The sequence below is a fragment of the Danio rerio genome, chromosome 20 (assembly GCF_052040795.2).
Source record: "Danio rerio strain M-AB ecotype USA chromosome 20, GRCz13ab, whole genome shotgun sequence".
In the NCBI taxonomy this organism is placed as follows: domain Eukaryota; kingdom Metazoa; phylum Chordata; class Actinopteri; order Cypriniformes; family Danionidae; genus Danio; species Danio rerio.
In genome coordinates this window covers 55,904,602-55,931,965 of record NC_141040.1, presented here as the reverse complement: position 1 = coordinate 55,931,965, position 27,364 = coordinate 55,904,602, and the positions used below count along the sequence as shown (strand labels likewise).

General features: G+C 35.4%; 2 protein-coding genes across 4 annotated transcripts in view; both read left to right on the top strand.

Annotated features, from left to right (window-relative positions):
• Positions 1 to 27,364, top strand: part of mia3 (MIA SH3 domain ER export factor 3) — a 449,841-nt gene that overhangs the window by 104,224 nt on the left and 318,253 nt on the right. The window lies entirely within an intron of this gene.
• On the top strand, positions 130 to 27,354 carry brox (BRO1 domain and CAAX motif containing). Of its 3 annotated transcripts, none has more exons than XR_015517593.1 (14): positions 130 to 217; positions 4,721 to 4,834; positions 6,254 to 6,360; positions 7,048 to 7,144; positions 7,414 to 7,509; positions 10,230 to 10,302; positions 10,847 to 10,952; positions 14,848 to 14,937; positions 16,466 to 16,551; positions 20,680 to 20,761; positions 20,974 to 21,124; positions 23,974 to 24,133; positions 24,540 to 25,864; positions 26,042 to 27,354. XR_015517593.1 is itself a non-coding variant. In XM_087296654.1 (14 exons), the coding sequence occupies exons 3-14, from the start codon at positions 4,734 to 4,736 to the stop codon at positions 24,624 to 24,626; spliced, it is 1,236 nt and encodes a 411-aa protein (XP_087152780.1). In that variant the 5' UTR covers positions 1,495 to 2,762; positions 3,223 to 3,875; positions 4,031 to 4,733; the 3' UTR covers positions 24,627 to 27,354. The 3 variants fall into 3 exon arrangements, 2 of the variants coding, with proteins under 2 accessions (NP_001007428.2, XP_087152780.1); XM_087296654.1 differs by lacking the exon at positions 130 to 217 and adding exons at positions 1,495 to 2,762; positions 3,223 to 3,875 and having other exon boundaries at positions 4,031 to 4,834; positions 24,540 to 27,354; NM_001007427.2 differs by lacking the exon at positions 26,042 to 27,354 and having other exon boundaries at positions 24,540 to 24,847.

The following is a 27,364-nucleotide window of genomic DNA, read 5'->3' as shown; positions in this document are numbered from 1 at the left end:
TATGAAAAATAAATATACATATACATACACACACATATTTACATACTGTATGCATTCCGCGCGTTCAAAGTAAATGGGCGTACGCGCGTGACGTCATCGCAGAGCACACGTCATACCGGAAGAGCGTTCATTGTTTTGGCGTTTCCTTATACACATACATCTTTTGGAGTATCGCCGATTAAAAACAACAAACATCTTGACAGTCGACACGTTTCTGGTATAAAAACACTTCTGTTTCTCTTAAATCAAGCGTTAGGGGTCTGTTGGTGGATTTAGGTCTGTAACTGCTGTCGTGAACAGCGAGTCTCTGGTTCAGTTGGTTTCTCTCAGTTTGTATTCGGGTTGTAAACAAGTCTAAGATCACAAATCGGTGTTTTTATATGTAGACAATTAAGCTTTAGGAGTAGAGGATTTTAGGTAATGTATTGGTATAGGTATGATATTGTACTAACAGATTTGTTGATAAACAAGGTCGAGATGTTAAATAATGATGATAAATAATCAGTATTTTTCAGCCTATTTACATAATTGTAATTATTATTAAACTGTTTCTGTTGTAATTAGGCGATTAAGCTTTAAGAGGAGTTGATTTTTGAGTCATATGTTGGGTTCTGTGTGTGATAAACAAGGGTGAGATCAATTGAACAATATTTTTTAGTCTATTTACGCATTTTATATTATAATTAAACATTTTCTGTTGTAATTAAACGATAAAGTATGAATAGTAGCTGATTTATAAGTAATGCGTTGGTCTTTGTACGATAGATTTGTTGATAAAGGAGATGAAAAAAATGGATCAGTATTTTTCAGTCTACATAATTTCTGCTTTAATTAAACTCTTCTATTAATAGTAGCTGATTTTTAAGTAATGTATTAATCTGTGTATGAAATTTTATGTCATATATTTGTTGATAAGGCTAAGATAAATAAATGGATCAGTATTTTCAATCTATTTACATAATTCCTATTATAATTAAACTGTTTCTCTTGCTATTAAATGATAAAGCTTTAATAGTAGCTGATTTTTAAGTAATTTATTAGTCTGTGTATGATTTTATTGACAGATTTGTTGAGAAACAACTAGGCACAGATAAACAAATGGATCAGTATTTTTCAGTTTATTTACATAATTTCTATTATAATCAAACTGTTTCTGTTTAATTAATCAATAAGGCTTTAATAGTAGCTGATTTTTAAGTAATGTATTGTCTGTGTATGATTTTTTACATTATAGATTTGTTGATAAGGCCGAGATAACCTAATGGATTAGTATTTTTCAGTTTATTTACATAATTTCTGTTATAATTAAACTGTTTCTATTGTAATTAAACAATAAAATATTAATAGTAGCTGATTTTAAGTAATTTATTAGTCTGTGTATGATTTTTTGTGTCGTAGATCTGTTGATAAGGCCAAGATAAATAAATGGATCAGTATTTTTCAGTTTATTTACATAATTTCTATTATAATCAAACTGTTTCTGTTGTAATTAAGGATAAAGCATGAATAGTAGCTCATTTTTAAGTAATGTATTGTCTGTGTATGATAGATTTGTTGATAAACAAGGCTAAGATAAATTTAACATTATTTTCAGTCTATTTACATAATTTCTATTATAATTAAACCGCTTCTGTTGCTATTAAAGGATAAAACCTTAATATTTGCTGACTTTTAGGTAATTTATTATTCTGTGTATGTTTTTTGCGTCATAGATTTCTTGATTTGGCCGATTTAAATAAATGAATCAGTATTTTTAGTCAAATGACGCCTTGATTTTTAAATTTTTTTTTTTACAGAATTTCTATTATAAATAAACGGTTTCTGTTGTACTTAAATGATAAAGCTTTAACTGTAGCTGATTTTTAAGTAATATGTTGGTCTGTATGTTTTTTTTACTGAAATATTTGTTGATAAACAAGGGGCTGAGATAAATGAATGCATTGATTTGTTAGTCAAATGATGTCTTGATTTTGTTTTTACATAATTTCTGTTATGATTAAACTATTAATAAAATTACTGTGAGGACTGATGTGTTGTTAGGACTAAATATTAATAGACATTAAATGTGCTTATTTTATTTACTTCATATAACTAGTCTATCAATCACAACCATTAAATAAATTACAATCTCATTGTCAAAATGTACATGATATATTTGTGCAAATAAGTGCATATAACCGGTTGCTCAAGATGGACAGGATTAGACGTGTCGATATTCAATAATAAAATATTGGGATAATGATATTGTTAGTGCTTAAAATACTGTGAATAATTAATTCTACTTTAAAAATGTCTTTTAATAATATGTATGTAGATTGCTGTATTTGTTGTGGTTGTCACTTAATAGGCTGTTTATGATTTTTTTTACATTAGTAAGTGCTTGTGTAGTTGTCATTACACTGATTTTAGTTAAAATAACTTTTGTCAGCAAATGTATTCTTACTGTACAGAGTTAACAAACAAAATAAATATAGTCAGAGAATTGTCAATGTCGTAAGCCAGATAAACATGAAAATGTTTGACTGTAAGTCTTCATCCAGTTGCTTTTGTGATTAACATCCACTAATCCTGATGGTGTTCTATGCTAGTTTTTAACAGCAGTTGTCGCTCTAGGCTAGCGTTTAACAGCAGACAGCGCTAGTCTGTAATGGTTCTCTAAGCTAATTTTTAAACAGCGGACAGCACTTTAGGCTCGTTTTTAACAGCAGGTGGAGCTCTAAGCTTGTTTTTAGCATTCTTAGTTAGTTCTAAGGCAGTTTTAAGTAAGTTTTAAACAGTAGACAGCGCTCTAGGCTGTTTTTTTAACAGCAGACGGCACTCTAGGTTAGTTTTTAACAGCAGATGGCACTCTAGGTTAGTTTTTAACAGCAGATGGCACTCTAGGTTAGTTTTTAACAGCAGACGGCACTCTAGGTTAGTTTTTAACAGCAGAAGGCACTCTAGGTTAGTTTTTAACAGCAGATGGCACGTTTTTAACAGCAGAAGGCACTCTAGGCTAGTTTTTAACAGCAGACGGCACTCTAGGTTAGTTTTTAACAGCAGACGGCACTCTAGGTTAGTTTTTAACAGCAGACGGCACTCTAGATTAGTTTTTAACAGCAGATGGCACTCTAGGTTAGTTTTTAACAGCAGATGGCACTCTAGGTTAGTTTTTAACAGCAGACGGCACTCTAGGTTAGTTTTTAACAGCAGATGGCACTCTTGGTTAGTTTTTAACAGCAGACAGCACTCTAGGCTAGTTTTTAACAGCAGATGGCACTCTAGGTTAGTTTTTAATAGCAAACGGCACTCTAGGCTAGTTTTTAGCAGCATATGGCACTCTAGGTTAGTTTTTAACAGCAGATGGCACTCTAGGTTAGTTTTTAACAGCAGACAGCACTCTAGGCTAGTTTTTAACAGCAGATGGCACTCTAGGTTAGTTTTTAACAGCAAACGGCACTCTAGGCTAGTTTTTAAACACCTGATGTTGCTGTTGGTTAGTTTTTAAACAGTAGATAGAGCTCTATGTTAGTTTTTAACAGCAGATGGCATTCTAGGCTAGTTTTTAACCACAGATGGCGCTCTAGGCTAGTTTTTAACCACCAGATATTGCTCTAAGCTAGTTTTTAAATAACAGATGTTGCTCAAGTTTAGTTTTTAAACACCAAATGTTGCTCCAGGTTAGTTTTTAAACACCAAATGTTGCTCTAGGTTAGTTTTTAAACACCAAATGTTGCTCTAGGTTAGTTTTTAAACACCAGATGTTGCTCTAGGTAGTTTATAAACATCAGATGGCGCTCTAGGCTAGTTTTTAAACTCCAGATATTGCTTTAGGCTAGTTTTTAAATAACAGATGTTGCTCAAGTTTAGTTTTTAAACAGCAGATGTTGCTCTAGGTTAGTTTTTAAACACCAGATATTGCTCTAGGTTAGTTTTTAAACAGCAAATGGTGCTGTAGTCTAGTTTTTAAACACCAGATGTTGCTCTAGGTTAGTTTGTAAACAGCAGATGGCGCTCTAGGCTAGTCTTTTAACTCCAGATGTTGCTCTAGGTAGTTTTTAAACATCAGATGGCACTCTAGGCTAGTTTTTTTTAACTCCAGATATTGCTCTAGGCTAGTTTTTAAGCAACAAATGTTGCTCAAGTTTAGTTTTTAAACAGCAGATGTTGCTCTAGGTTAGTTTTTAAACACCAGATATTGCTCTAGGTTAGTTATTAAACAGCAGATGGCGCTCTAGTCTAGTTTTTTAACACCAGATGTTGCTCTAGGTAAGTTTTTAAACAGCAGATGGCGCTCTAGGCTATTTTTTAACTCCAGATGTTGCTCTAGGTAGTTTTTAAACATCAGATGTTGCTCTAGGTAGTTTTTAAACATTAGTTGGGGTTCTAGGCTAGTTTTTTAACTCCAGATGTTGCTCTAAACAGCAAATGGCGCTCTAGGCTAGTTTTTTAACACCAGATGTTGCTCTAGGTAGTTTTTAAACAGCAGATGGCGCTCTGGGTACAATACAACATTTTGAACATTCTTAGAAGGCACTCCAAAATTTTTTAAAATAATTAATAATTATTCACAGTATTTTGAAGTGCCCAAGACATCAATATTGTCGTTATTAATGTATATTAAATTACTGAATACCAATATGTCTAGCTTGCAGTCTGAATAGCTGTTTTTGTGGCTGGTGAGAATTTATTGACCTGCTTTAATGAAACTGAATTAATGAATATTATGTTTGTTGTTCAGGTGTCTGGTCATCATGACTCACTGGTTCCACAGAAACCCTCTGAAAGCCACCGCCCCAGTGTCCTTCAATCTGTATGGCGTGGCATCCAGCCCTGCGGCCAATAAGATCTGCAAGTGAGGGTTTTTTATCTGTTTACTCGGCCTCAGCATATACGGTTGAAGTCAGATTTATTAGCCCTTCTGTTAAATTTTAATTATTTAATATTTTATCCCAATATCTGTTTATCAGACAGTTTTTTTTCAACTCATTTCTAAACATTATAGTTATAATAACTTCTAATAACTGATTTCTTTTATCTTTGCCATGATGACAGCACATAATATTTGACTAGATATTCTTTAAGACTATGTATTCAGATTAAAGTGTAATTTAAACGCCTAACTAGGTTAATTAGGGTAAAGTTAGGATTATTAGGCAAGTCATTGTTTAATAGTGGTTGGTTCTAGAAACAATAAAAAACAAATATTGCTTAAGGGGGCTAATAATATTGATCTTTTATTTTTTAAATGCTTTTATTCCAGCTGAAATAAACAAACAAAACTTTCTCCAGAAGAAAAAATATTAAAGGAAATACTGTGAAAAATTCTTTGCTCTTTTTAACATAATTTGGGAAATATTTGAAAAAGAAAAAATTCACAGGAAGGCAAATCTTTTTGACTTCAGCTGTTTTTCATGAGTATTTCCTTTAAGATCAACATCAATCATCTTTGTTGTCATTCTGCAGGCACAATAAAATGTTGTTCAGCAGCTCTTGGCATAAGGCACACAATACGACATGTAATAAGTATAAAACTAAAAAAGTAAATCTTTAAAGTGACCAGCATGAATATATTGCACATCATACAGTATAAACTAGGTGGATATTTCTATAACATTATATGTTTACAATAATTATGAGGTACAGTTTAGGGAAAAATTATTAGTTAATTAAAATTATTAATTATTAAAATTATTATTGCATGAAAAAATGTTTTCTAGTGATATTTAAAAGAGAGATTCTTTCAACACATTTCTAAACATAATATTTTTAATAACTAATTTCTAATAAATGGTTTATTTTATCTTTGTCATGATGACAGTAAATAATATTTGACTAGATATTGTTTCAAGACACTTCTAAACAGCTTAAAGTGACATTTAAAGGCTTAACTAGGTTAATTAGGCAAGTCTTTCAAAAATTTAAAATTTTTATTTCTAAAGAGGCTAATAATATTGACCACATCAGTATTTGCATTTAAAAAATATATATAATCTATAATAATTTTTTTATTAAAGCCAAATATACAGATATAATACTTTCTCCAAAAGAAAAGTATAGCATAAAAATACTGTAAAATGTTCTTTGCACTGGTAAATTTTGCTTCAGAAATATTTGTTTTGTGGCTGGAAGGGCATCCGCTGCGTAAAAACTTGCTTGATAAGTTGGCGGTTCATTCCGCTGTGGCGACCCCAGATTAACAAAGGGACTAAGCCGACAATAAAATGAATGAATGAATGAAAATGTAAAAAATATTACACATTATGTGTTTCAGTGACCTGCGAACAGCACGCGCTCGACTGCTGGACATGTTCACAGATGCCACATGTTCTCCAGACACCCTGAAGAAATCCAGCGATGAGTATTTTGCTCTTTTACAGGGTTTGTGAATTATCTCCTTTCTTGAGGCTCTTTGAGGGTATTACAGAAAAGGATCTTAGGTCTTAACTCAAGATATGATATGTTCAATTATGTAATGTGAGATGTAAAATAAGTCTCTGATGTCCCTGGAGTTTGTATTTGACGTTTCAGCTCAAAAAGAAAAAAAAAAGAAAAAAGACTGTCACTTTAAATTCAAATGAGATTGTGCTCTTTTCAAATAAGGGCGGAGCTAGAAATACCTGTGTGTCAGAATCTAGACTGATGTTCTATGCTAATGAGGGAGAGATGGTCACTAGTGGGCGGGGCTTTTTTCATTTATAAAGGGAGAATGGCGATCAAAGACTTGTTTTTATCAAGTCTGAGTATAAAAAAATACAAGTAATGCATTTTCACAATTAAAAGCTGGTTATATTCACACACTACTGCCACAAAGCTAGGTTTAAAGCCCTTATAAAAGTGATTTTTTTCTGTAAAAGCTTTCGTCCTAAATGTGGTCATACCTGAAATGATCATGGCTACCAAACAGATAGGATAAAACCATAAAGTAAGGATCTCTCTGTAATACACCTCCTCGTCTGATATTGACATGTGGCTTATTCTGGTTTTGTTGATTTGCATTTATTTTTCTCAGAGGCTCGGTGTTGTTGTTTTGTCTGTGGTGTTGAAATGTTTTCTGAATGTGCACAGGTTTCATTTTACCGCTTGATGGCACTACGCAAGAGAACAAGCTCAGATTCATCCAGAATTTCAAATGGACCGACACTTTACAGGGAAATATAGCCAGGTAACTCAGACAGAGTTGGTTTTATTGTTTAGCTCAGTGTTTTTTTGTTGCTGGTTTCATATTAGAACGCAAAAGGAAACAAATTGGTGAGCTGGTCTTTATTTCTGATGCATTTTAGGTGTATTTGAATGCAATGGTTGTATTGAAATGTACCTTAAGCTAGAATGCATTTTATCATTGCGTACATAAGTAGCATTAACAAAAACTATTACAATGTTTGAAGATAAATTGAATAAAAATGAATAGAATGGCAACTGTGTGTGTTTCAGTGCGCAGCAGGATGCCGTGTTTGAGCTGGTGTCTATGGCCTTTAATGTGGCCCTGTGGTACACCAAGTTTGCCTCTCGATTGGCTGGAAAGGAGAAGTAAGTTTTATGATTTATTATGATCAGATTTAGCTTTGTAAACCCTCTCTAAGTAGTTGTGTACAGCTCAGAGGTCTCATTTATATAACTTTGCATAGAAACCTTCCTAAAAGGGAATGTATGCTGTGCTAAAGATGTATTTTATTTTATTAAGGATCGTTTAAAGTGTTTCAGTTAAGTTTATATTGAAGTTTAATATGTTTACTTGGAGTTTAGTTACAGCTGTGCAAATTAGCGCAATTAGACAAAAGTCTTGTCGTCAATCCCAGTTGTAAGAGCTACAAATAATAACTCGACTTCTAGTTGATCATTTGGAAGTGGCAGAAAGTGGATTTTTGCATCACAAATACTACTGGAACCCACATGGAGCCAAGATCGTCATAGAAATAAGTCAAGTTTGGTAAAAGAAAAACATGGTTTGGGGTCTGCATTCAGTATGGGGGCGTGCGAGAGATCTGCAGAGTGGATGATCAACATCAACAGCCTGTGGTATCGAGACATTTGTGCTGCCCATTACATTACAAACCACAGGAGAGGGACAATTATCCAGCAGGATAGCGCTCCTGCTCATACTTCAGCCTCCACATCAAAGCTCCTGAAACCAGAGAAGGTCAAGCTGCTCTTGGATTGGCCAGCCCAGTCACCAGACATGAACATTATTGAGCATGTCTGGGGTAAGATGAAGGCGGAGGCATTGAAGATGAACACAAAGACTCTTGATGAACTCCAAGCTCCAAGCTCATGATGGAGTCAGACACAATATTCATTCTGTTTTCACTGCAGCAGGACTTTATATTCTATACTGGACATTATTTCTGTTCAGTGATGAGACTTTAGTCTAAGTAGATTTAGACCTTACTGTCCTAAAGAAATCATTAATAATCAAGGCATGATCATATTTTATTGTGCCCAAATCAGCGTCATCTAGAGGCTTTTGCCTTTCATATAAGACACTTCTAACACCAAATGATCAACTAGTTCAAGTTATTATTTGCTGTTCCTAAGACTTGGATAGGCAACAAGACTTTTGTCAGGTGGTGTAGATTGTAAATATAAGTTTACATTTATAAATGAGAGCCCCGATGTTTTGCAAAATAGTTCCACTTTTAGCAACCACGTTTCCTGCATTGATGTGCTAGTTTTGTGTCTCAGTGTTGATATGGTTGACTAATATAAACTCCAGTAAAAAACATGTTTGTTATTTGAAATAAAGATATGTATTATTTAAAAAACAGAAGTCATGAAAATTTGCACAATTCAAATTAAATTGGAAATAAAAATAAATAAATAAGGTTGCACTTTACAATAAGGTTTTATTAATCCTAATGTATTTACTAACATAAATTAATAACAAACAATACTAGTACAGCCTCTAATATTCAGTTTATCATTTACTAATGCATTATTCATATTAAAATTCAGGTTTGTTAACATTAGTTAATGCACTGTGAGTAAACGAACTAACAACGGATAACTTTAATTTCATTTACTAACATTAACTAATTAAACTTATATATATATATAACATTTTATATATATAACTAACTATATATATATATATATATATATATATATATATATATATATATATATATATATATATATAACTAATTAAACTTATATATTAAATTATATATATATAACTATATATATATATATATATATATATATATATATATATATATATATATAAATAATGAAATTAATAAGTAAAATATAAAATGTATATATATCAAAAATAATATATATAAAAAGTTTATATATATATATATATATATATATATATATATATATATATATATATATATATATATATATATATATATATATATAAAATTGAAAACTTATTTTAAAAATTATTATTTTTCATATTTATGCATTTGGCAGATGTATAAAGTGAAAAACCTTGCATTAAATATTATAATAGGATTTAAATAATATAGAGAAGTCTTTCATATAATTCTTCTACCGTTTTTCCCACTTAATAAAATAATTCAAATTTCAAGTCAATATTTAATATAGATGATCATTAAAAATGTAATACATGAGATTTAAAGTTAGCCGGTTAATTAAACAAATAAAACAGGCTCACAGTTTTACTGCACATTTACCCTAATGTGTAAAAATCTAGAAAAAATACACTGAGATCTAGGGTGTCTCAATCAGCTCCCTTCTTCAGTAGTTAGTGCCCTGATCTGGCCATCAATCATTTTAAGTCTCAATCGCATAATTCCTTTAGTGCACTGAAACATTTGCACCTTAAAAAGTCCCAAAATGCACTGCCCATGCACCCTTAACGAAAGTTTGGAAGCACAAAATTGGACAAACGAGAGATGTTTTTCTAAAAAGACTCCATTACTCATTTGTTTTTTAACATGAATGAACAGAGCTAGATAGGTTAGTAAAGATCTAGCAGACATTTCTAATTGTTTAATAGTTGAAATGTTGCTGGTATATGAAACAATCTAATTATTTAGCTTTAATGCGTTTAAACATAATAAAATTAATATATGAAAATGGTTTATAATCTCCAGTTTTGATAATGTACCGTGAGGATGTTCTCAGTGTGTCCCAATGTGTAGTGAACCAAGCTCATCAACCCTTACTAGTGCCAGAATTCATGCACACAACCTACTGATGAACGACCTCAGGAGCTTGAGGGCTGATTGAGACGCAGCCGTAATCATTATTGCACTAAATGCGTTTTTTTTTTATTGCAGCATCACTGAGGAGGAGGCCAAAGATGTTCACAAGAGTTTGAAAATTGCTGCTGGGATATTTAAAACCCTTAAGGTAAAAATGAAAACAAAAAGCTAGTGATTTTAGCACGCACACTGCCCCTGAAACCCTGAAACTGGGAGGTGTTATGACAAGACTTTTGAACTTTTATGACTTTTATGTTTTTTTTTACAAACAAAGTCTCTTTCGAGGAAAGTCTGTTCACTCAGCAGGCATATTTGCAAGCCCTTAGGCAGCTCAACCAAGACCAAAGCCCTATTCAAATATATGGCGGAATCCTTAAATCTCGAAAAAACAATCGCTAAACTATCATTTAAATGACATATTTCAAATCAACACCAAAATCTGACATGACCTGCCCCGTTATTGTTGATTAAGCCCTAATTATGTGTACAACATGTAATTTTCAGTTTGCTCTGGCTTCTGTGTTTGTGCATTGATTGGCACTGCAACAGTCTCCTCTACGGCTGTTTTAATGGTAACCATAATACAGGGGTGGCCAACCCTGTTCCTGGAGTGCCACCTTCCTGCAGATTTCAGTTGCTACCCATATCAAACACACCTGCCTGAAATAGTGTTATGTCTTTTTGGCCATCAGGAGACTCATATTCCTCGGCTCATCACTCCAGCAGAGAAGGGTCGAGATCTGGAGCCGCGAGTTATCGACACGTACATCGTCCAGAGTCAAGCAGAGGCTCAGGAAGGTAAAACACACTCCAGTCACTATCACATTTGATAATCCTTCTGTTAAAAAGAAATACTTTAAAGGGCACCTATGGTGAAAAATCTGCTTTTCAAGCTGTTTGGACAGACATGTGTGTATATATAGTGTATAGGCCGTCATATTGGGGTGATATAAACACACACAGTCCTTTTTTTTAATTTAATAACATATAAACGGTGGACCAATTGGAGCGGTTTTCAAACCGACCGCAACTTGACGTAGAAGTGCGGTCCCCCCGCCCACTGAATTGATTGACAGCTGCGCGCATTAACATGTCTCCGTAGTAATGCATATAATCATACCGACAAGACAGGAAGAGCGCAAAGCAACCGGGAATAAAAGGTCTGTTCAGTTCGCTAGGATCATCAATCATCATCAGACGAGATCAAGAGTAAGTTTCACATGTTCAAAATGTTTTAAAACAGTGATGTGTGTTATGAAGTACAGCGATTTACTTCAGCTTTACTTCATTAGCACAGCCGCGTGTCAGAACAGTTATAAAAGAAAACGCTTTAATACCGCTTTGTGTACGTTAAATCAGGTTTATTTTGTACATTGACATAACAGATATCCACACAGCAGCGGAGATTAGCCTGTATCCTGTCACATGTCTGTCTGTCTGTCTGTGTTTGTTTGTTTGTTTGTTTGTTTGCTTTATTTATAGAGCACATTTAAAAACAACAGATGTTGACCAAAGTGCTTTACAAAACGACCAGCATACAAAATCTATACCTATATATAAAAATTGTGCAAAATATATAAAACAGATTAAAATTAATTAATTACAATCAAAGGCAAGAGACAGAAGGTGATTTTTTTAGATGAGACTTAGGCCCCGTTTACACTAGTGCGTTTTAGTTTTAAAACGGCGTTTTAGAATGAAAACGATCCGCGTCCACACTCGCGTTTTACCCAGCGTTTCTGAACTGCTCTCCGTCCACACCAAAACGCTGAAAACGCACATCACGTGACCACACACACACTCTCGGGCAAGCGCTGCAGCTCATCTACCCAGATAAGAGCTCTGCTAGTCGGACTTCTCATCAAGCATCTCCCGCTGGATCTAATCTCACTATATTTATTAAACGGGATATTTCATTCATCTTGTTGTCTTTATCTAACGACATATTCCCTGACTTTGGTCATTAGAATCTTACTTTTTCTCAGGTAAGGTGTTTTGGCTGAGCGCAAAGATAAGTTAATGATTAATGTAAGCACGTTGCCTATTCTGTACATTGACTGATCGCTTGCCTTTATTTCCTATAATGTATAAACTTATTGTATGTTATACTTTTATAATTATCGATTATTAAAACTGATATTCAGCAGAAGAGAGGGTGTGTTTCGTATTTTCACTGAAATTGAAAGGAGGCAGTTGTTATCGGCTCCGTTTTGTTATAAATATCCACACAGTGAAGATGACGCTCATGCAGCACGATGCCTCAACATTTCTGCTGTCTGTTTAGTTGTTAATATTAAAATAAAAATAGGCAGTTCCTCATGTATACAATTTATTGTTGAGAAAGTGAAACAACGTAGCCAGGGTGATGTGAATGACGTTATGAAGTACACTGTTCCCTTTGAAGATTTACCCGTGTTCTCGGTATAGTCTGCTTTTCCATATCAAACTGAGAAGAAGAGACTGCAGCCTTGATCAAACATGCGAAGTCTGAACTTACAAGGAGAGAATGCAGGACTGAACTGTGTGTTAGGCTACTTAATATTCAGGAAAAGCCCCAATCAGAGAGGCCACGTAGCCTATTTTGTATATTGACTGATCGCTTGCCTTTATTTCCTATAATGTAAAAACTTATTGTATGTTATGTATTGTATGTTAGCCCCGCCTCCGTTTTTAGATGTCTCCGTTTTCCATCATCCACACTGAGACGGAGCAGCAGCGTTTCAGAATGAAAACGGCCTCTCCAGCGTTTTCGAAACGCTCCGTTTTCAGCGCTCGAAAACTCCGGCGTAGTGTGGACGGTTGGCGTAACCGTAGCAAAACTTATGCGTTTTCAAACTAAAACGCATTAGTGTAAACGGGGCCTTAAAAGCACCAAGTGAAGAACATGACCGGATCTGTAAAGGCAGACCATTCCACAGTCGGGGGGCTGCAGCAGAAAAAGCCCTGTCACCTCTTGATTTTTTTAACTGCGTTTTGGGGACAACTAGCTGAAACGTGTTTTCAGACCTGATTGGCCTCGATGAAGTGTGCCAGTGAAGAAGCTCAGAGATGTAAATCGGTGCCAGTCCATTCAAACTTTTAAAAACTAGTAGCAATAACTTATATTGAATACTAAATTGGACTGGGAGCCAGTGAAGAGATGATAAAACTGGTGAGAAACTAGAAATTTTTTTTGTGTGTGTCTGCTCCGGTGTGTGTGTGCACTCGTGCGTAAACTTTGTAACGATATTGCATGTCACTAATCAATGCAACTGCACAACAAATACTGATTGGTAAAGTTCTTACTGTTGAATTTCTCACAAACGCTACGTGAGACCTTCTTCCTTTAAGTCTGTCTGTTGTCTGATGCAGCTGAGGGAGGAGATTAAGGCACGCAGAAACATTAGGCGGGGAGGACTCGCCTTAAAGGCGCAGTACGACAAAACGACCCCCTGGTGTAAAGATGTATAAAACAGGATCTAGTAAAAGGCATAATGAAAAATCTGATGGGTGTTTTAAGCTGAATCTTTACATACACATTCTAGAGACGCAAAACACTTATAATAAATCTGAAAAAAGAGGTAACCTAGGTGCCCTTTAATGAAGCCGCTTTGAATAATAACACTAATTCCATCAAGTTATGTCTAAATACAAAGTTCATTCATTCATTTTCTTTTCGGCTCAGTCTCTTTATTAATACGGGGTCGCCACAGTGGAATGAACCGCCAACTTAACCAGCACGTTTTACTCAGCAGATGCCTTTCCAGCTGCAACCCATCTCTGGGAAATTTGCGTCCACACTCATTCACACACACACGCACAATTAAGCCTACCTAGTTCATCTGTACCGCATGTGTTTGGACTGTGGGGGAAACCCACGCAAACGCGGGGAGAACATGCAAACTCCACACAGAAACACCAACTGACCCAGCCAAGGCTCGAACTAGTGATCTTCTTGCTGTGAGTCGACAGCACTACCTACTGCTCCACCGCGTCGCCTAAATATAATGTTTGTGCACATTTTATGTCTTAAATATTACCCAAAAGACTCCTTTTGTACCTATTTTTGACAGTCTTTGCCTCCTGAATCATACATTCAGCTTTAATTATCAAATAATTGATATTTTCATGTTTTTTCTGTTTACTATTTCCATGAAACATCTATTTTAAGTATTATTTGTCATTTCAGATATAAAAAAACACATTTAGTGTGTGTCTCTACATTCTGGTCATCTCTGTTACATTGGTTTTTAAAGGCAGAGCATTCTGTAAAGTGCTACTAGAAAAAGCATGTGACTTGCTCCAAATGCTGTCTGGAATGTCCTTATGGCGGGAAACTCTGGAAGGCATTGAGCTGTGTGGTTATTTCTCTCTCATTAATTTGAGCAAAATACTTAGGATTCACCAATAGTAGATTCATTATGTGTCAACTCGGTTACTGTGATATTTCAGTCAATTTCTCATTCACTCTTTAAACAAAGTTTACCAGCAGTAAATAACAGACCAGCAGTAAATAACAGAGTCCAATATTTTCACATCACATTTATTTAAGCATTTTGCATTATTTTACATTAATAATTGATTCAGTTTGCTTTATATTATACTTGCGTTGTATATCAATCAATTTTAAGGAAAACTAATTTAAAATGCTTAAAACTGAGTCTGTGTGGGTGTCTTTGTTTGTGTTTGTGTGTTTGTGTACGCGGGTTTTCAGTGACCATCGCCAGAGCCATTGAGCTGAAGCACAATGCCTCCCTCATTGCAGCGCTGGCCTTCGAGACTGCCAACTTCTACCAGAAAGCCGGTGAGTTTTACTTTAATAATATATTAATTAAGAATTTAATCTATTATTAATTATAATTATTATTAATATATACATTTTATATATTCATAATAATAATAAATAATATATTCATTATATCATAGCTAATATATTATGATTAATACTGTTATTCACAAAGGACACGTGAAATTAAAAGTGACAGTATAATGACATTTGTAGTGTTCCAAAAGATTATTCAAAGTTAATTTGATTTATTTTTGTACTGTTAATTCATTAAATATTAGTTAAAGCTGAAGTACTACAATCTCTCAAACTGAAGTCAAAATAATACAAATATTTTAAAATGGAATAGAAACATACGTCAACTACACTAACCGGCCACTTTATTAGGTATACCTTACTAGTATCAGGTTGGACCCACTTTTGCCTTCAGAACTGCTTTAATCCTTCATGAGATTCAACAAGGTACTGGAGATTTTGCTGTTGCTGTAGATTTGTCAGTTGCACATCTATGATGTGAATCTCCTCTTCCACCACATCCCAAAGGTGCTCTATTGGCTTGAGTTCTGGTGACTGTGGAGGCCATTTGAGTACAGTAAACTCATTGTCTTGTTCAAGAAACCAGTCTGAGATGATTCATGCCTTGACATGGTGTGTTATACTGCTGGAAGTAGTGATTAGAAGATGGAGACACTGTGGTTATAAAGAGATGGACATGGTCAGCAACAATACTCAGGTAGGCTGTGGTGTTGACACGATGCTCAATTGGTACTAATGGACCCAAAATGTGCCAAGAAAATCTCCCCCACACCATTACACCACCACCACCAGCCTGAACCGCTGATACAAGGCAGGATGGGTGCTTTCATGGTGTTGGTGCCTAATTCTGACCCGACCATCTGAATGCTGCAGCAGAAATGGAGACTCATCAGAGCAGGCAACGTTTCTCCAATCTTCTATTGTCCAGTTTTGGTGAGTCTGTGTGAATTGTAGCCTCAGTTTCCTGTTCTTAGCTGACAGGAGCGGCACCCGGTGTGGTCTTCTGCTACTGTAGCCCATCCGCCTCAAGGTTAGACGTGTTGTGCATTCAGAGATGCTCCTTTGCAGATCTCGATTGTAATGAGTGCTTATTTGAGTCACTGTTGCCTTTCTATCCGAAAGTCATTAGAAATTTGCATTAACGTGCAGTTGGACAGGTGTACCTAATAAAGTGGCCGGTAATAAAGTCTAAAACATAATTAAACTTTTTTTTTTATCCAAAGTGACTTGTGTTAAATTATATAATAGGATTTAAATAATACTAATATGTCTCTTATATATTTTTCTCCATGTAACACTAAAGTAAATCTTATTTATCATTTATTATTTGGCAATTGGCAAGTTTGTAAATGAAATTTACGGTTTTCTTCATGAATAAATTACATTTTTCAATATATTCAAATAGTAGACAGTTCTTTTAAACTAAAAATACTTACGCTAAAAAATATTTAACAATTTTACTCATATTGATGAAGCATCGAAATATTTTGGATTTCCTGTTTTTGCTCAGATCACACTCTGAACACTTTGGATCCAGAATGCAGCAGTAAATGGAAGAAATACCTGCAGCTGAAGCAGCACTTCTACATGGCTTACGTGAGTCCATCTGAACGCAAACACATCTTATAAGGCTGCACGATATTGGAAAAGTCTAACATTGCCATATGTTATTCATCTGCAATATTTATTGCGATATGAGCACAATTTCACCAGATGACTTGAACATCTTTGGGAAAAATGTATCATTTTAGATTGATTTGGATGATTCTGTAGGGGCGTAAATCATGCATGAGTAATAATAACTGTAGGGTCCAGCCAGTTGGTCCAATGACGGTATCCAATGGTGGATGAAGGTTCACTGCATGTTCGGTCTTTCCAGTGCACAATGTTGATTTATATTAAACTTAACTCATATCTGACTCCAATTTTAGTATGAGATGGTTTAGAATATTAATATGTTTATCCTCGTTTTATCTGACTCCAATTATAAAACATTGAGAAGGTTATTTTGTTTCCGTTCACATTAATTTAGATTATGATTGAATATTCTTTTATTTGTTATTATACCTTATTTTCATTTACTCAGATTCCGATAGCATCTCGAGTCTTGCACCGGCCGGGTATACAATCTCTTAATACAAGCTTGTCAGTCTTGGTCATTAAACAGAGGCGATTAACCACTCTCCTAAAAAGGCAGAACACTACTTACTCAATTTAGGAGATTTTTATGTGGTCCCCATGGATCTGTTATCTACTTAATCAAGACAAAGTATTTTAATAATAATCGCGCAGGATTATACTATTGTAGATGAAGGCCTAAATATCCACATTTAAAGTAGTTTCAACAATATTTTGTTGTTCTAAATAGTTGGCCTTTTACAGTCCAAGTATACATGAAATAATGCCAATTTGTTAGTCGGATCTCTAACAACATTGAATAGCGTGCCACGCTGCTCCGTCTAACATGTTTTAGTCCGTTACTAACCTGTACAGTGGCTTGTAGTGCTATGGACAACAACATTTATCAGTGATAATAACACGAACTCTGTTTGAATCATTCAAAACATAACAATTTATTAGTCAGGTAAATGTATTATGCCAATTCAATCAGTCAATTCATAAACGATCAATACAAAACATCAAATTATCAAAGATAACTCCAAGATGAAAAAGATGCATTCCTGACTTTGAAATATACATAACATGGGGCAGACCCCATGTTATGGGCTGATCTGGTTAGGCAGAATCGCGCTGAGTCCTTCTTAGGCCTTACCTTAAATAATCCAAGAATTCCCTCAAGGAAGGGGGTGTGAACAAAAGGCATTCACACTTAGTGGCACACCCCTCTCAGTGGTTCAAAAGATGCCTGAAGTTATATATTTATTGTTCTGATTATGTCTAATTCTGAGAGAATGAGACCATTGTACCAATCGCACTGAGACATTTCAAATGATATCAAACATGATAGTTAAAGTCAGTTTGGTTAATTCTAGAACATTCAAACATTGAAATGACCATATGTGTGAGTTGGGGGGATGAAGCAGACTCAGATGCAAATGCAGCAGGAACTGGTTTTTCCCGCATTCCCCTTGCTGAGTTGTGAAGTTATCAGTCTCTGTTTTCAGCTCATGTTTTGAATTGTCAAAGATATCAGAATATTTGCAATATTTCAATTCTTACATAACCCATCTATAAGCATAGATAAAACCAATTAAAAAAAAAGATACATGCAGTGTTTTATGTTTCCTGAGTCTAACAGTATTCAGATACAGCATATTAATAATAATAGTTCAATAAAATAAATAGTTTTTTTAAGTTAGGTACAATTTCCTATGCCTGAATGCTTTCACGTGAGTTTTAAATACTTCACCCTCCTGCGTGAGTTTTTTTATTGTGACCGTTATGTAGAATTCGTTTTGCGTTCGAAAGTTCCCATTGCGAGGCGTCATTTATCACGTGACCCACCAGCCCCAATGGTCTATGTGTAAATCGTATTTTCTTTTTGCCCTTTTCTGTAAATATAGACGAATGTTCTAATTATAATGTGAAATTTCTGATACTCCAGTTTCTGAAATATGCAAAAGAACATATATTTTGTTTTTTTAACTGCTTAATAATGATCCTATTTTTTGCTATATGATGGGCATAGATATATACATTAGATGTCGCCTACCCTGTTGTTGTCTATTGGAAGGAATGCGTCAGTTGAGCCGCCATCTTGGTACAGGGTAGCGCTCCATTGAAATGAATGCGGGGGGGACCAAGGTACAGTGGAGGACTGTGGCCATCCAAAGCCAGAGATATACACATATACACATATCTATGATCGGGAGTTTTCCTGGATGTTAGTATTTAAATAATTTTTTTTTATTACGAAAATTATAATTTTACATCACTTTTCTACATTGATGGATCAGTGACCGCACTGCCATTCCTGACAAAAAGCTTGTGTTTGTGTGTACAGAAATGTACTATCCACCCTCCTTGTTAAACTTGATCTAATCATGTCCTGAAACACAGCTGCTCTCCTGCTTTCACTTCTCATACTGACGTTGTCATATTTCTTTTGCATTGTTTGCTGATTTTATTCAACAAAACTAGCATAAGCCGAGTATTTAGTGCGAATTGGAGCTGCTTTGCCTTATGGTGAATGCAGTAAGTGACTTTATTATCATCAATAACGTTACCTGATTAGCACAAAAGTTCAGAACATACAAAAACGTAAAAACTTAATATTACCTATGAAATGTTCTGCCTTTGTGCTTTGTTTTCTTTGTTTGCTCATTTCTACACTCGTAGACAGCGCTAAAGTCCCGCATCTTCACCTAATAACACTGTCTTGACTAGTGTGGTTGAATGACACTTGTCCTAGGAGCACTGTACCAATGTGGCGGCGCTATTGACGCCTGCTCAGGGTCCCTATGTGATATCTAGTGTATATATCTATGTATGACGGGTAACGTGCGCCACCTTGTTTAGTCTGCGCTGCAGGAGAGGATGCAGTCTAGATAGGATACAGCTGAGGATACTCATGTCAATGTAGCCGAATTTTTGTGACACTGTACTATAATAAATAATATTTCTAAATTACCGTGAGGGTTGGGTTTAGGTAGGAGTAGACGGTAATAAAATACAATTAATACATAATTTAACAAATAGTATACATTATTATTATTATTATTATTATTTCCTTCATTTAGCCAGGAGATCACATTGAGACAGTACTGTCTCTTCTTTTAGTGAGACCAAGGCTGATCACACCGGTGTGATCGTTTGGTAAAAGGCTTTAAATCCATCATAGGCCTCAAAAACGCATGCAATCCAGAAAAATATAATTGCTTCTCGATAACTTCCGATCGCAGCTGTTTTCCTTCTAGCAGGAACCACAGTACAGATCCAAGCTGCTGTATTTATGTCATGTTTATTCATAAATTTCTTTCGAAATTCATGATGGTAAAAAACTGTTTATCTGGCAAGGGAATATAGAAAATATTTTAGTAAGATAAACAGTGTGTATCGTACGTGAATAAAGCACATCGTCCAGTTATATTGAGAAATAATTATTATTGCCATCTCCATAGACATTGGTGTGTATTTGACAAACCTTAGATCAGGGGTGTCTAAAGTCGGTCCTGGAGGGCCGGTGTCCTGCTGACTTTAGCTACAACTTGCTTTAACACACATGCCTGGAAGTTTCTAGTATACCTAATCAGAGCTTGATTAGCTGGTTCAGGTGTGTTTGATTAGGGTTGGAGCTAAACTCTCCAGGACACCGGCCCTTCAGGACAGAGTGTGGACACCCCTGCCTTAAATGGTATGTTTTACTTGTATTTATGTGTATTTGAACGTCTAAAACCTAAAATAGCTGTTGTCTGTTTGAAAGCATGGATAAATTGTGATCTGTTTCTGTGCCTCAGCACATGCCATCAGATGACGTTGATGATGTTCTAATCACACTGGTGTGATAATGCTCTTTAGGGACCAGCCAAGGCTGATCACACCGGTGTGATTATATGCATGAAGGACTTTTAATCCTAATAACTGCACATGCCTCAAAAACATGCAAATGAAAAGTTCTAATCCAGACTCAACATTGCATGTCCTGCGATGTGACTATTGGCGAATGGTTATATTGCGATATTATTGCTGAAATTATATATTGGCAGACCTAACATCTTCTGTTTCATGCTATAATTGATATTTAGTATTGTTTGTTTGTTACAGGCTCACTGCTATCATGGACAGACTCTTCTAGCGGGCGATAAATGTGGAGAGGCCATAAGATCCCTGCAGGAAGCTGAGAAATGTAAGCAAATAATAAATCCTTTCAGTACTATAATACATATTTCATAACGCTAAGGTATTTAGCATTAACATTAAAGGAATAGTTCACCTAAAAATAAAAGCTGCGATCACACTTTACTATAGGTTTCTTTAGTTATTGTATTCACTAACATGAAGTAAGTATGAACAATACTTGGACAGCTTTTATTAATCCTGCTCTCTCTGTGTGCTCAGGTTACTCTCGCGCTGAAGTCTTGTGTAAAGAGTACCGTCAGATGAAGGGTCCCGGCAGCACCGCCAAACCCTCCGAACAGCTCTTCTTCAAGAAACTGGGCGCCGTCATCAAGAACACCTTGGAGAAATGCCAGAGAGAGAACGGCTTCATGTGAGTCAGATGAACAGCACATTTAAAGGTGCTGCGTGTAACTCTTTGAAAGCATAAAAACACCATAATAGGCTTGTAGACATTTAAGAAACGTGCTAATTGAACATGTTCGTTTATTTGAGAAACAATGCTGAAGTTGGTTATTCTGCTTTGAGAGCGTTTCGTGTCAAAACGTCTGTCTTTGTGTTGGCCCAAAGTCAGTTTAGCCAAAATATATTTCAGCAACCAGGTTGCCTTTGTGGAAAATACACTGTACTTAATGTCAGTCTTCAGTATGTGGTTAGAGCTGGAAATGGGACCTCCAGAGGTCAGTAGCAGCATCCAAAATGTGACGCAGTTTCAGAGTTAATACAAAAAATAATACAAATATTACAAATGTAATAATTAGCTGAGCATCATGCAGTGTAAGACTTGATCATCTATCTGTCTGTCTGTCTGTCTGTCTGTCTGTCCGTCCGTCCGTCCGTCAGTCTGTCTTGTCTGTCTTGTCTGTCTGTCTCTCTATCTATCTATCTATCTATCTATCTATCTATCTATCTATCTGTCTGTCTGTCTGTCTGTCTGTCTGTCTGTCTGTCTTTCTGTCTTTCTTTCTGTCTTTCTGTCTGTCTGTCCATCCGTCACTCTTGTCTGTCTATCTATCTGTCTGCCTATCTATCTATCTGTCTATCTATCTGTCTGTCCGTCCGTCCATTCGTCTATCTGTCAGTCAGTCAGTCTTGTCTGTCTTGTCTGTCAGTCAGTCAGTCTTGTCTGTCTTATCTGTCTGTCTTGTCTTGTCTTGTCTTGTCTGTCTCTCTTTCTATCTATCTGTCTGTCCGTCCGTCCGTCCATCTGTCTGTCTTTATCTATCTATCTGTCTTTTCTGTCTGTCTGTCTGTCTATCTATCTATCTATCTATCTATCTATCTATTACCTATGAAATGTTCTGCCTTTGTGCTTTGTTTTCTTTGTTTGCTCATTTCTACACTCGTAGACAGCGCTAAAGTCCCGCATCTTCACCTAATAACACTGTCTTGACTAGTGTGGTTGAATGACACTTGTCCTGGGAGCACTGTACCAATGTGGCGGCGCTATTGACGCCTGCTCAGGGTCCCTATGTGATATCTAGTGTATATATCTATGTATGACGGGTAACGTGCGCCACCTTGTTTAGTCTGCGCTGCAGGAGAGGATGCAGTCTAGATAGGATACAGCTGAGGATACTCATGTCAATGTAGCCGAATTTTTGTGACACTGTACTATAATAAATAATATTTCTAAATTACCGTGAGGGTTGGGTTTAGGTAGGAGTAGACGGTAATAAAATACAATTAATACATAATTTAACAAATAGTATACATTATTATTATTATTATTATTATTTCCTTCATTTAGCCAGGAGATCACATTGAGACAGTACTGTCTCTTCTTTTAGTGAGACCAAGGCTGATCACACCGGTGTGATCGTTTGGTAAAAGGCTTTAAATCCATCATAGGCCTCAAAAACACATGCAATCCAGAAAAATATAATTGCTTCTCGATAACTTCCGATCGCAGCTGTTTTCCTTCTAGCAGGAACCACAGTACAGATTCAAGCTGCTGTATTTATGTCATGTTTATTCATAATTTTCTTCCGAAATTCATGATGGTAAAAAACTGTTTATCTAGCAAGGGAATATAGAATATCTATCTATCTATCTGTCTATCTATCTATCTATCTATCTATCTATCTATCTATCTATCTATCTATCTATCTATCTATCTATCTATCTATCTATCTATCTATCTATCATCTATCTACCTACCTACCTACCTACCTCCCTGTCTGTCTGTCTGTCTCTCTGTCTGTCTGTCTGTCTGTCTATCTATCTATCTATCTATCTATCTATCTATCTATCTATCTATCTATCTATCTATCTATCTATCTATCTATCTATCTATCTATCTATCTATCTATCTACCTACCTACCTACCTCCCTGTCTGTCTGTCTGTATGTCTGTCTGTCTGTCTCTCTGTCTGTCTGTCTGTCTATCTATCTATCTATCTGTCTATTTATCTATCTATCTATCTATCTATCTATCTATCTATCTATCTATCTATCTATCTATCTATCTATCTGTCTATTTATCTATCTATCTATCTATCTATCTATCTATCTATCTATCTATCTATCTATCTATCTATCTATCTATCTATCTATCTATCTACCTACCTACCTACCTCCCTGTCTGTCTGTCTGTCTGTCTCTCTGTCTGTCTGTCTGTCTGTCTGTCTGTCTGTCTGTCTATCTATCTATCTATCTATCTATCTATCTGTCTGTCTGTCTGTCTGTCTGTCTATCTATCTATCTATCTATCTATCTATCTATCTATCTACCTACCTCCCTGTCTGTCTGTCTGTCTGTCTCTCTGTCTGTCTGTCTCTCTGTCTGTCTGTCTATCTATCTATCTATCTATCAATCTATCTATCTATCTATCTATCTATCTATCTATCTACCTACCTACCTACCTACCTACCTACCTACACCTACCTACCTACCTACCTACCTCCCTCTCTGTCTGTCTGTCTCTCTATCTATCTATCTATCTATCTATCTATCTATCTATCTATCTATCTATCTATCTATCTATCTATCTATCTATCTATCTATCTATCTATCTATCTATCTATCTATCTATCTATCTATCTATCTATCTATCTATCTATCTATCTGTCTATCTACCTCCCTCCCTGTTTGTCTGTCTCTCTGTCTGTCTGTCTGTCTGTCTCTCTGTCTGTCTGTCTATGCATCCATCCATATCTATCCATCTATAACAAGACATTTAATACTCTACTCAGTGTTCATATGGCTGATTGTGTTCATCAGATACTTCCACAAGGTTCCGGCTGAAGCTCCGGCTCTGGAGTTGAAGGCCAGTTATGGTTTGGCTGAACCCACTGCGTTCGAGCTCCCGCCGCTCAGCGCTCAGTGCACCCCTGAAGTCTACGCCACCTTTGACCTGACCAGAGGACACAAAGACGACAAGGTCAGCAGATCTGAACTGATTTGATGATCTGAATTGGCTGTAGTGTATGATTGTGTGTGTGTATGTGTGGGGGGGTGTTTCCCAGTACTGGGTTGCAGCTGGAAGGGTATCCGCTCTATAAAATATATGCTGCAGAAGTTCAATCAGCTATGGAATACAGCATTTCATTTTGCTGTGGTAACCCTTGATAAATAAAGAGACTAAGCCGAAAGAAATCGAATGAATGAATGGATATTGAGATTTTGTATCTAAGTGTGGACCTGTACAGTTTGTTTTTGTATTCTCTATTTTTTTTCCTTTTTCAGTTCCATCTTTGTTCTTAATGGCTATTGTTTATGTTTGTAAAATATGAAAAATGTTAAATAAATCATATAAATAAATATATACATTTTCTTTTCTCTTGCAGGCGAAAGCGAAGCCTGAAGAGGAGATCAAGCCGGTGAAAGAACCAGATCTAAAGCCGCAGAAGGACACAGGCTGCGTTGTCTGTTAAAACAAACACACACACACACACACACACACTGATCATATATACCTATATAACATAGTAAAATAACAGTGGCGTCCATCTTGTGCTGGGATTCTGTTTAAGGTTTTTCCTCCACAAACAAATGACGAATTGATGAAGAATTAACTCTAATCAGCCAGACTCGATCTGATTTGCACTGATGATCTCTCTGTAGCAAAACAGCCCATTTTAGCCACACTGTTAGGGTAAGTTGTTTAAAGCATTACATCTATAGGTCAATCCTCTGTTTTTTATTTCTTCTCTGTGTGTGTGTGTGGATGTAAATATTGATAGTTTGACTCTTTATAGTGATGCTGGTTAATTATCAGTTGTTTACACAAATAATACAATTATATAAATCCAGTAAATCTAAGAAGCGACTGTCAGATTTCACACAATATCTAAAGAAGAATATGAAGAAATTCGGATTTTGATAATGAAAATAAAACAATTTGAGCATTAAGATTTATTGCTTTATGACATTGTTTTCATGACATGATCAAATTTAACTCAAATTTAAGATTCTAACGACTGTAATAGACCATTTTGAGGGATGTAAACAATAACAATGGTCCTAATGTATTTCCATAGCTCTCAAGAATACTAAAAGGTCCACATATTGATAAATAATGCTATAAAAGCCTTTTTAACATTGAGGTATGATTGAATTGCCTCGTGTAACAGTTATTAAAATAGTTTGACAACAAGCATGTTTATGGTCCAATGGCATCACCACATTGAAATGTTCTATAGTGAAAACTAACTAATTAATTAATTAATTAATGTACAGCTAGAGAACTATTGGTGATGTGACTAATAAACATTTACACTACATTTACACCACAATGTACATTTATTTGTTATTTGGTCTGAATTGTTAGTAATTGTAATTGTATTACTAATTTATTTCTAGATTATATGTACATTTTGTAATGTAATTTGCATACAATAACAAATATTAAGGAAGCAGATTTGTGTTAATCGTTATTTCTTAAATGTTAAACGATAAATCTATTTCTGAGGAAAAATTCAGTTCTAGAATTTAGGAGATCAGATGCAAAAACCTCTAAATACCATCTGAAATGTTCTCCTAAAGTGGACATTTTTCTCTAGCTCCTGTGTGTATGTTCAGTAAAATTTTTGTAAAGATTTATTTTTGGCCTTTTGGCCTTCATTAGATAGGACAGGAAGCAAAGTGGGAGGGGGGGGGGGGTAGATGGGGGGTAGGATTGGGAAATGTCCTCGAGCTGGGATTTGAATTCGGGACGCCCTGATGTGCTACTGCACCATATGTCGGCGCGCTAACGACTAGGCTATTGCTCTAATGGTAAATCCAGTTTTATGGCAAATAATAGGATCCTGATCCTGAGAGAAATGCTCATTTTAGAACAGCATTTCAGACGGCTATTAAAGGTTTTTGCATCTGAACTCTTCATATATATGCGTCCATCCTTTCATCCATCTGTTTATCTGTTAATCCATCCACCCATCTATCATTCTATTTATCATTCCATCTATCTTTCTGTCTGTCTTTCTGTCCATCCATCCATTCATCCATTTATCCATCTATTGGTTTATCCACCCAATCATGCATCCTTCCATCTATCCATCGTTATTTCTATTGTTCTATCTATCGTTTTATCTATCTATCCATCCGTTCATCCATCCATCATTCTGTTCTGTCTATCCATCCATCCATTTATCCATCTATTTGTTTTTCCATTCATCCATGAATCTATCAATCTATTATTCTATCTATTTTTATGTCCACAAATATCACAAAAATAATAATAACTATACAATTTATTAAAAACGAATTATTATATAAACATACAGCCATGAATAAAATGTCATAATGCAATAATTATCTTTCTAAAATTAGATAATATTTATTGACAGTTGTCTAAAGAGCTCACAATCAACTTACAACAGCAGATTTGATTATTATAATCCCATAATCATTAGTACTGCTAACTTAATTCACTTAAAATACCTGCTGTATGATTAACATGTTAATGGCAGGAGAGAACAAGCACATTTATCAGGCTTATACTATTACAAATCAATTAATAAATCAATAAAAGTACCCAGTTATACTGACACACCAGTTACACATCCCAGATCGAGGACTAGTCAAGCAGATTATATGGATAAACCGGTGATGTGAAGTGCCATCAGCTTTCTTCAGGTCTCTAATTTCAGCTTTCAGTGGATTTTTCACATATTTCTGACAGTCATTTCTCTTATATTTTGATTAGGAACCTGTCCAGATGATCCAGATCTGGATTGTTGTGCTGTACATTTGTTTGGTGCTGGTTTGATTTGATGGGTAGCTTATTTTCTCTCAATCTTTAAGTTATAAATATGACACTGTTGCTTCAATCTGTTGAAAAACATGAACAAAACACACACTTTCACATTCAGTACGTCACGAAGACTGTGAAAAATACTGCAGAGGTTGTACGTTTGGTCTGTAATCAGCAAATTAAGAGGTACTGCTAAGAGTAAACGATTTTCTGTATATTTATTGAACACTATTCTGCATTGTAAGAAAACACTCCAGGATTGCATTTAATTTCTGTAAAGATTTCCTTTTTCATCTCTGCATCATCGACATGTACTCATCATCATATACTCGCATACTATGATGTCAGCTTGTAACTCACTGTCATGCATTTAATGGTTTTCCCCATTAAAGTGTGTGTTAACCGTGTGTTTTGTGC

Bases quoted from the DNA above. Each gene is read 5' to 3' on its own strand.
- brox (XM_087296654.1), top strand. From the start codon at position 4,734: ATGACTCACTGGTTCCACAGAAACCCTCTGAAAGCCACCGCCCCAGTG. The intron at 7,145-7,413 runs GTAACTCAGACA...TGTGTGTTTCAG, and splicing joins TTACAGGGAAATATAGCCAG to TGCGCAGCAGGATGCCGTGT. The intron at 7,510-10,229 runs GTAAGTTTTATG...TTTTTATTGCAG, and splicing joins CGATTGGCTGGAAAGGAGAA to CATCACTGAGGAGGAGGCCA.